At 37.3% G+C, this 10,904-nt stretch overlaps 1 protein-coding gene across 1 annotated transcript; it reads right to left on the bottom strand.

Annotated features, from left to right (window-relative positions):
* Nucleotides 1-212: 212 nt before the first annotated feature.
* Nucleotides 213-5,287, bottom strand: LOC136968928 (beta-1,4-glucuronyltransferase 1-like). The gene is made up of 3 exons (XM_067262995.1): nt 5,101-5,287; nt 2,077-3,155; nt 213-1,370 (listed from the first exon to the last, which is right to left on the bottom strand). Exons 2-3 carry the CDS (start codon nt 3,118-3,120, stop codon nt 1,176-1,178), a joined length of 1,239 nt encoding a protein of 412 aa, XP_067119096.1. The 5' UTR covers nt 3,121-3,155; nt 5,101-5,287; the 3' UTR covers nt 213-1,175.
* Between the last annotated feature and the right edge of the window lie 5,617 nt (nt 5,288-10,904).

Below are 10,904 nucleotides of genomic sequence, written 5' to 3'. Positions count from 1 at the left end.
AAAAATCAAATTTCGGTTCGTTAAACATCCCTTTTCCTCGTTTATATAAAGAACTTGTGAATTATACATTTTATGACATAAATACTTAATAGTCTTTAAATGTTGATTTTAAAATAAAATCTTAATTTGAAAACAACGCGTTCGGCGGACTTCAAAAGCCGCCATTTTTGGTCTAATTGCGTGGGTATTTAAGTAATAAAAATATTACATAATTTTAAATTACTAAAATTTTATTTTTCTATACATTTCTTGATTTTTTAACAGAAAAGGAAAAATATATTTTGCTCGAAATTTAGAAGGAAATGAAGACTTGTACACGAAAACACACTTAACAACAATGTAAATGAACTTGTATTGTAAAGTATATGACCCAAATGTAATTATATCACAGTTATTTTTAATTTTGGGGAAGCTCAAAAAATCGAAAAAATACTATAATTTGTACCTGAGGATCCAATTTGTTCGTGTATTTAACTCGATTTAGTGCGAGTAGAACGGTCACTAAAATGCGAAAATTGTTCTTGCTGGTTGGAAACTACATCTAATTTCAATTTTTGAACTTTACACGATTAGTTTTTACTTTGAATTAAATGAAATGGCTGCAAAATCACTAAAATTTAACAGCGACTCGAAAAATAAACAGTTCGTACCCGTCTTGTACAGGTTTAGAAGCGATAGCGACCGACACGCATTTGTAGCTACAGCTGTAGTTTACGAATTCCAATCGAGTTGTTTAAATAAAATTTGTAACACGCGAGGTGGGGACACTCGAAATTTGTCGGCATAATAATGTCCGACTAAAATAAGTGACCACTTAACGTTACGTTGCAAAACGTGTACAGGATTTAAATATCTGCCAATTACTCCACATAAGGTAATGTTTACGACGTGTATCATTCCAGGAATTTTTAAGCAACAACAAAGGAATAATAATGATTTTGTGTAATTTCGAAATGTGATTTATCAGTGTTTACAAAAATTAGCTTTTATCTGCATTCTTTTAAAAGTACAGTCGACCCGTCACGTATGACTTTACGCGTGATGCGAATTTTTAAAATGGAAGTATTGTAGGGAAAATTTAAGGTGTGAGCAAGCTGTAGCGGGATTGTCACTGTGCAGGCATCACCATACATACGCGATATAACCGCATCTTACGAATGAAACTAGAAAATACGTTAACACCCGGGTTTTTCTCCATATTTTTGTTTAAGATGAGAGATAATCTGTCCGTAAATCTTGTTGTTTTCGTATATATACTTGGCCCTCTTGCGTTCTTCCGCAGCTATAACTGTTTTGATACCTGGGGCATGCACCAAGAAGGCATTGTCCAAAATGTGCAGGTTGTAGTCTAAGAGGCATAACTCGTACATCTGAAAAGAAACAAGAATATATCATGCGTTACAGTTTTCTAGCTCGTGGGATCTATACTAGTAAAAAATGTACGTATTAATCGAAGATTACCACCACTTACCACTTAGATATATATTTTTGTCGAGTCACGATTCGATGACTCTCCGGAGCCATCTAACCGTGACTCGATTTAAAAATAGATAAGTGTACGTGGATACGGGAACACGTTATTTGCGTAGTTGGCCATTGAAATTCGATTTTTCTTTATAACCCAAGTTTAGACTAAAAGGTATAAACTTTGCATATTTAAGGCCAAATTTTGTTGTATCTGCAGTATACAATATTGTAGTGTTCAAATTTTACTTCTGTAGCCTTCGATGTAACATTTGGGTTTTTACATAATTTTATACAGTGACAAATTGACAATTTGCCACTTTTTCCGACTAATTCGAGTCTTAAACTAGAAGTAATTAGAATCAAACTAGATGAAACTGGATGAAAAATCAAACCAATTCGTCATCTTTGTTCATTGATTTAAGTTTTAGCGCATTCATTTTAATCTTTGCTTCTAGTTTAATTCTTTACGAAGGCTTAAACTAAAAACCAACGATCCAATTGGGTGCCTTAATCGTAAATTCGGCAACAAAGGCCTACCAGAATAATAGGTAGATATAATTAAGTTCTTCGAGCTTTTATTTTAAAAAATTTATTGTTAATTTTAGTTACCTGAGACATTTTATCCCTCTTTCCTTCCCAGGTGAGTCTTTCGTCATACATAGGTTCGTCGTTCGTACCTATGTAGATGGGTTCCCAAGATCCACGCGGTTTCTGTCGTTTCGTAACGTGAAAAACGGACAAAGTATTTTCGGGAGGTAGGACCTTCAACCATTCTTCCCTCTTAGGAAAATGCTGGCAAGCGTCGCAAGTCCATTTATGGAAAAAAATTGCTTCCTTTTTGGACACCATAACTACGAGTTCTTTCTTGGTGTTTGGAGGTTTCATGCTCTTTTTGATCTCGAACAGCGGAAGGACGAAAACGCGGCGGCCAGAGCTTGTCAATTTAGTGACCATATCCAAAAATCTGGGCACGATATTGACACTGGGGTATAATTCTATATCGGAAGCCATGATGTAACGAGTTCTGGCACGTTGCCTAGCCAAATTGCGAGCCACGTTGATGGGGTATGGTAATTTCTTAACTTTTCGATAGTCGGAGGTACCATTCGGTGGTTCGCTGCAATTGAAAGTTTGGCTTCCTTCCTTCCCCACCAGCAACTGCTCGCGAAGAGGAGCGTGCTTCTGTTCGAAGAAAATGTGCCAAGTGACGTTCGACTGCACGCAGGAATGACGACAGTTACGCAGGTAGAGAATCCATTTAACTGCCAGCTCGAAGTCGTGGCCCGGAGCGTATACTGCCACAGAAACGGGAGCATTCCACCTCACGCATAACTCCTCCACGTGATGCACGAACTCGTAGGTACCTTGAGTGGTTAGTGTGACGGTGCCGTTACCACTGTGATCCTCGTCGGCAACGATGTAATCTCGAATGATAGTGTACTTTTCGCGTAGTTTGATCTGCCACGTGGATTCGGGGGCCACCGTAGTAGTAGGAGGACGAGTGACGTTGCCGTTGACGATCACGATGCAAGGAGTGTTGTTCCAACTAGAAATTCGGAATGTCAGAATGTTATAGAAGGCCAAACCCACGTTGAATACGAGGAAAGCCGCAGCAAACAACTTCGAGTCTGTACGGCAAGGGAAGAATGCCATGATTCCCTCTTGAAACTGAGCCTATGGATCATTTCCTGCAACAGAAGAAAATTCGTGCGACATTAATTATCGGTAGCGAAGCAATGTTCGGTAGATAAATAATTAATTAACTGTAAAGGTGTAAATATTCGATTTAATTTATAGTTGCCAGTTTCGTGAACCAAAAATGTAATTCGTGACTCACGAAACCATTATTCATTTCCGTATACAGTATTTAGTTTTCCTGCCAGTGATTATTGAGTTGCAAACTATAGAAACGTCGAGCACGTTTCTTATTAAAAGCATTACTAGGAAATTTAGAGATTTACAAGGACTGTGTGAAATTTGAATTTTTATAGGTTACATCGGGATTATGATTTCTACGGGTTACATCGAGGTTGGGGATTTATAGGGACAGCATAAGGGATACACTTATTAAATTTAATGTTCGAGTTTACTTCTTACTTTAGTTCTATTTTATTTGAACCAAATTTAATTAGTTAATTATACAAAATGAAATAACATTGTGGATGTAGCTCGAGCTTCGAGGAATGCAACAACGTAGAAATTTGTCATTTTGTCAAACATACAGTATCACGGCAGTAGGCCTAAACTACTTCTATTCTAACTGCAATTAGTCGTTTCCTATTCTGATAAGATTAGAAGAAATTAGAACAAGAACATTTTGAACGCTACATTAATCTTTAAAAATGTTCATTCTTAAAAAATAACTTTAACATTCTTATATCGATTGAAGTGTTCTTCGTGATAACACGTGCTTCGAGCACGAAATTTTGTTTATTTTCTTACGAGATAAGACAATTCCTACGGAGATAAGGCACCGAAACGTCTGTACTTTTCGGTATAATTTAGATAAAATTTATTTGTAATTTATTTTCTCTAAATCCTCGCAGGAACCCCTAATTCCAATAAAACCCATTGTTAACCCCTTATGTCCATAATCCCTAATAGTCTCGGAGAAACTTTTCTGAAATTTAAAAATTAGAGAAACCATTTTAAATTTAAGTTCAAACATTAGTAATTATTTTTTACATAATAGAAGCGCCATTGAATAAGCCAGCATCTTAAAATTTAAACACCTAAACGGAGGTTAAACTAACATCGTAACTCTTCTATAAAAGACCTTTATGATTTTTATGGTACACGTACATTTCTTATCGCTAAAAATCCATCAAAAATGTAATTTATTAAAACTACACCTTTTGATGTATGACAACCTCCTCTCGCGTGAGTACTTCGTGACATTCATTTAACAACGAACCCTAGCGAAATGCTACTTTTTCGTAAGTAGTGTTTTGTATTGTTTAAGCAATTCAAAACAAATGATACATTATGCGCTTCCGTGTACGTTTACTTAATGTTTAGAACAACTGTTTCACCTCCTGACACGCGAATCGAATTCTTTTGCCATACTTAATACGTAACTACGACGTTGATCTTAAACATTACGCTGTAGTAACCTCAAAAAACACCATTTTTCGGTAGAGAATTGGTTACGTACTCGTAAAACGTCAGTAGTTAAACACGTTGCCATTATTACTTTATCAGCCCGTTACCTGTTCAGAATTACTTAGTTACCTGTTCTAAAATTAGAATTCTAGAATAGAAATTTACACTACGAAGAGCAATTTCGGCGAACACTCGCTATTGATCGGTTATGGTAGAATGATACAAAATTATAATGGATTCTCCCTTCGTGTATACGCGTAACGTAACAACTCCCTCATCCTGACGGGGGGGTGGTCCGTCAGATACGAATACGCACACATAAATTTCCGTTACGGCAGCCATTTACAAATTCCTCACCTGCCTCGGATAGGTACAATGGCGAAGAGGGGGCTTCGCGTAAGGTAGAATCTAAGTACTTTGTAAAATCCCCTCATTCGTACGGTTAACGTGGTTTTAAACATAGATAAGTAGAGCCGATAGGACAGAAGAAGAAGAGAGGGTGGATGATAAATGATGCCAAAAGAAACTCACCACATTCGATGACTCGGAATGCTAAATAAATGCAGCGATCCTCCAGAACGACTCCCACACAATCCAGACACTCTTCCTTCCGAAAATCGATAAGTGTCGAGTGCGCGTGTACGGTTCTCGGTGGTTTATTGTCATGGCAACATGTGCACTATAAACATGAGGAATCTAACAGGATCGATAGTTGACGTCACACCTGTTGAAATCGTTTCTGTTTCTTGCGACGTTAAAAATGTCGTTAAATAGTGTGACGCCGTTTGTGTAAAACTGCACGCATTTGGTTATGCGAGATGACGAGAAACTTTTTAAAACGCTGACTTTTTACAACTCTGTACAATATTTAAGCCCCTTCCTACGTTTTTTTAATAAAAAATTAAATCGATTTTATGTTTACAAAATGACAAACTTACTAAAAGAGTTTAAATTATACAGAAATTAATAAATTACGTACGGCAAATGATTAGACTCAAACTTTTTAGATTTTAAATCTAAGCCAATCGCGTCTAAACACTAATTGGTTAAAACGGGTAGATATTTACTCTTTACCCATTATATTATTATTATTCGAAAAACCGTCAATAAATTCGAACCGATAAATTACTTTAAAAAAGGCGCTATTTCACGACTCTTGCGACAGACCACAAAAGGTTCGTCCGTAACTCGATAATTGATAAAATGATCGATTTTTAATTCTCCAGATCGATCATACGGGATGAACTTACGAATGATTTACCACGCAATTGATCGAGGCATTGATTTATGACACAAAACTAACATTTTCGATACTATAAACGATTAGAAGATTCGACATTTTTTCATTAGAAACTGGTCTAAATTGATTCAAAAATCAAAATTTTAATTTACAAAAATTAATTTCACACTTTTAAGAGCAACGAACTAAATTATATGAAATTCCCCGGAGATCCTTAACAAATTTGATGAATTCTCAAAAAATATAACGAATTTGTAAGGTCGTCGGGTAATGACATATTAAGAGTCATTCCAAATTCATTTTTTAACGCTGAATTACGTTACGAATCAGTTCCTATTCGGAAATAAATCATGGGCGGGGCTAAGAGGCAAAATGAAAAAATTGTGATCGACATTTTCGGCCACTACCGGTGCCCTAAGCGGGCGCATATTTAACACTCCAACACCTTATCGTTGCCGCGAAAATGTTTTAATAAACACGCAGAAACGGTTCGACCCGTTCTACTGTATACGCATGGACATTACCGACTAAACCGAGGGAGTTTAGCCATCTCGTAGTCGGGTAGTCACCCCGAATTCGACACCCGATTAATACTGCGGGTAGGTTGCAGGAGGTTAAGAGTAAACGATGCGCTCCCGTCATCGTAAAGAAATCTCATTTTTCGTGTTATTTTAATCGATGAAAATAACGATATCTTCTGTATCAGTTTCGTATCCCGTTAGTATCGTCGATGCAATAATTTGCGCGCGATAGAATCGGTGCCGAGTAAAACTAGTTTAGTAAATTGATAATCACTAATTGAGACATTGTTGCGAAGTAACTACGCTTCGCAATTGGCGAACATTTAGGTGTAACGTCGCTCGAAGTTTGTGCCCACAATCGATCCAATACCGAAAGATTTGTATTTGAAATTTTTAAATTATTTTCGGCATCAATATGAAAAAAAAACAGGAACCGAGTACGGTACGTGTACCAATTTTGGATCTGTAAAACTTGCTAGGCTAAGCTGTGGCTCGCTTAGTTTTGTATAAATTCGGCCTGGTGTAGAACCGTATTCGAATTGTCAAAATAAAAATATCGAAATTACACTCGAGTACAGTTAATGTACTTCGAAGCATTTAACTGTTACGCGTCATTATCTTCATTTCAAACGCATTTAACGTTAAACAGATTCTTCGCGTGTTTCTTGCACGAAAGAAGTCAATAATCGCGAATTAATTTTAAAATTCATAATTATTAAAATAGGTCGGGAGAACCGTCGGCACTTCAAAGTAGAACTACGCAGCCACGTCCGAAATGTTAAGTGTTAAAGGTGAATACATTCCCAATCGATACAAAGGATGACTCACCATGTATCCGAATACTTGCTCGAAATCTCGTTCAAAATTTCTATAGCGGAAACTTTGATACGTATAACGAGAATGAAAATACGTATTATTTCGGTTATTGTAATGCGCGTTATCGTTTTAGACTTCTTTTTACGAATTATAGTGTAAGAAAAGTAGTGTATTCACTTTCGGGTTTGCCTCGGATTAATCCGACTCCCGATTAATCGAAGCTCGAATAATCGGGTTTTTATTTTATTACCGTAGAAAGAACGGTACACAATAATACTACCAGTACGCGTCTAGCCGACCAGACGGCCGAAACCGTTGAGGCGTCGACTGTAGACCGATAGACTCAAATCGAATCCCAACAAACAACTCGTTAAGAACTTTTCTTCGGAGGTAAGCGGAACGCGTCGTACCCCATCCCTCATTATTTCGTGTGGACCGGAGCAAATCCTCGACGAATACGGGGGAAAAGGCTTTCGTAGGGCCCAAAGACAAATACGGTAAAGAAAAATGAATAAATCTAACCGAAAAGACGATAAAGCGTTCTATAAAAATATGTTTTACTTTTAAAATTTCCTAAATTTCTAAGTACACTATATGTAAAAACCTACCTTAAAATGTCCGAAGTGGGAGACGATTCCTCTCGTACGGTTTCGTCTGTGAACTACGACCTTTCTATTAATTCATTTTTCCCGTTGGCTTTTTATACACGCGACTGAACGAGATTTACTCAATAATTTAGAAACGGGTAGATATTTTCTCTTTACCCATTATATTATTATTATTCGAAAAACCGTCAATAAATTCTTCCTTTTCCTGTACTCTTTTATTGTTACCCGCAACCTTTCTGCGTGTTATTATCACATCGTTACGTTTTTGACATACAAACCGTTGTACTCGTACACCTTGTTTTTCATTTTTCTCCAACGTATTTTCCATGCCTCGGAATGTACGAGAGTAGTCTTTTTGAATCCCGCTTCGGAGATTTCATTTTTATCTATCGGCGATAAGCTTTTATTTACTTCGAACATGCTTTTGATACGAAATATAATATTTGAATATTTAGATATAATGCGTGATCGGTTACCGAACATTGTCCCAGCAATTCTGTATTCGATGAATATATATATATATATTTCTTATATAAAGAACAAATAAGAGATGCATAAAATATATCATTCGCGAAAGGAGTCGCCATATTTGATCTTTTTTCGCTATATATTATTTACAATTTCTAGTTTAGAATATGTCTTGTGTATTTTTATCGAATCGTATAGCCAAGCATTTATTAAAATGTAAAATAACGCGATGTACAACACACGGTAATTAAATAAAATATTATAACCAATGGACTACGTATGGCGTATTGGATGCCGAATAGCTCGAAAGCAGCGATTCCCTTACGGGGAAATTAAAAATTTTGCGTACCTCCGAACGTCCATAAATTAAAAATTGCTTCAAAAACGTTAAAAGATTTTTTTTAAAAAAGTCGTAAGAAACAATGTTTGGTAATTAAATACTATATTGAAAACAATGGCGGATATTCTCGTCGTTTTAGCTTATCCACAGGCATAACGACCATCGGTGCGTTCCGAATAATCCAATATATTTCAAAAACAAAATCAATATTTATTTTGAGTGAAATTATACAAAAACTTTGTACGACGTTAATTAGCGTGACAGTCGCGCTGGTTTTACTTTTCGGTTCCTCAAATGTCGGCGCCATTACGTCCGGTTTCGCATCGAGCGTAAGTTTACGTTTCGAACTCGAAAACGCTCTTTCACGCGGGTGCTGTACGTAGTCGAAAATGGCAACGACGCTACGATTGATTTTCTTGTCGACGACAAATATCCATTTCTTTAAAATACTCAAAATTAATCGCTTCGTAATTCTTGATTTTTAATTATTAACGCGCAGTTTAAAGCGCCGCATAAATTGCGTCATTCGATAGCCGTTATATATACTTGGTCGGAGAATATTCGGGAATGCGTGCGTCTCTCCGTGGGTAACGAAGACCTAAAACAGTCGCGGCCCACGTGGCTTTGTCAACTTAACTTTATTTTCCCGTTTTGCCCATCGTACCATTATGCCAGCCTAATTCGGCCCGTGTTCCTGACGAAAAACGTTCAAACTAAATTTCGCGTTGTAATTACTTCTTACGTACTGTACATTTAATATCAAAGGGCTCGTAACGTTACGAATTTCTTTACTAGAGGCGACAAAGTTCGTCTTCTCGGAAAATTAAATTTAAATTATTTGCCGTGTAATGAAATTGAAAACCATTTTATAAAACTTAATAATATATTAAGGACAAAAGTAAATGCTACGCTTCTTGAAAATTCAATAATCGCACGCGGGGTTGTTCAAATAGCGGCAAATTCTTCAATCTCCACGTCTGAACATAAATTGAAGTTACGTGTAATTCATTACCGAGCAACTACTTTTCTTTCGTAATTAAAGCAGAAAATAAATTAAATCTCTCGAGCGTTGTATTCCTGTACACATCAATTATGACAACGCTCGATAATATATTTCGCTTATAAATTTCCATTTTAAAATAAATTTAACGCGAACAGATTCGTAGTTTCTGGATATCCGAGAAATTAAATACCAGACTCGTACGCGTCGCGACCTCGCCGGCAGTTTCCGGAACTACAGAATTAGAAAAAATACTTTATACCATTTTATAGCTATCTACTCTTTATATGCGCGTATAAAATACTTAGCTTTAAATTGTCGGGATACTTTTTCCGTCACAAACAAAAACAATAGAAATGGCGGCTCGAAAATCGTTAAATCGTCACTAAATTTTGTTAGGCATAGTCCGTATTGGTAATAAGGAAGCGAAGCCTATGAGCGAGAGCCGATAGACTTCGCTTCCTTATTCCCAATACGCGCCTGTGGCGGTCGGGAAAAAATAGAACGGTGGCGCAGGGAATCGACGAATCGTTACGAAACTTTTGAACGAGTAAGCCGAGTCCATCGATTGTCCGATAGAGTTGGCCCACTTCTTCGGCCGTTGGTTGTCCGATGGTTAAGGTGGCATCTACCGCTCCGAGGAACCCGGAATCGTATCCGCGTCGGACGAAAAACCCCAGGAATTTTTCCGTAAGTTGTCCCTCGTTACTAGGCCACCGCGTGGCGAATTTAGCCGAACCGTAATGGACTAGCTTTAAAAAAGACCATCTTAGTGCCCACGGGAGATAACGATTGAAAAAACAAAAATAAAATAATAATTATAAATGTCTGATAAAGTTTCCATCAAACATCGAATGAAAACTTCGTACAGTAGAGCATCGATTATCCGAAACAATTCAGCCCTGGGGTTGTCCGGATAACTACTTCTTCTTCCTCTTTGTTCCAGTTTATATGGAGATTTTAGCCTGTTGGCCTTTTCTTCGATGTACACCGCTTAACGATTATACGAAGCGGTTCGAACGATATATAAAACGTTCTAAAGCTTCCGCGTGCTGACGAGGAGGAAGGTCGACGTGAGCCCAGTGAATAGGAGGGTTCGGACTACTGTTAAATCTATTGATAAAGTGCGGCCGAGGTCTTGACGGTCCTCCTTATATTTTGTACAAGTAATCCAAAAATGGCGGGATGTTTCCGGAGCGCCACAGTTCGGGCAGTCGGGAGAAACAAAAAACCTCTGGAAAAGAGAAACCCGTTTAACGGGGCTGTATCGGTTCGAAGGCGGGCCAAGAGGTCCGGATAACTGATCATGTACGAAAAATATATTAACCTATCCCACGTTGAA

The sequence above is a fragment of the Centruroides vittatus genome, unplaced genomic scaffold (genome assembly GCF_030686945.1).
Source record: "Centruroides vittatus isolate TY-2023 unplaced genomic scaffold, ASM3068694v2 contig_166, whole genome shotgun sequence".
Classification (NCBI taxonomy): Eukaryota; Metazoa; Arthropoda; class Arachnida; order Scorpiones; family Buthidae; genus Centruroides; species Centruroides vittatus.
This window is presented reverse-complemented; position numbering and strand designations above follow the sequence as displayed.

Coding starts and splice junctions, on each gene's coding strand:
- LOC136968928 (XM_067262995.1), bottom strand. CDS start 3,120: ATGGCATTCTTCCCTTGCCGTACAGACTCGAAGTTGTTTGCTGCGGCT. Junction 1,371..2,076: donor AGAGGGATAAAATGTCTCAG/GTAACTAAAATT, acceptor GTTTCTTTTCAG/ATGTACGAGTTATGCCTCTT.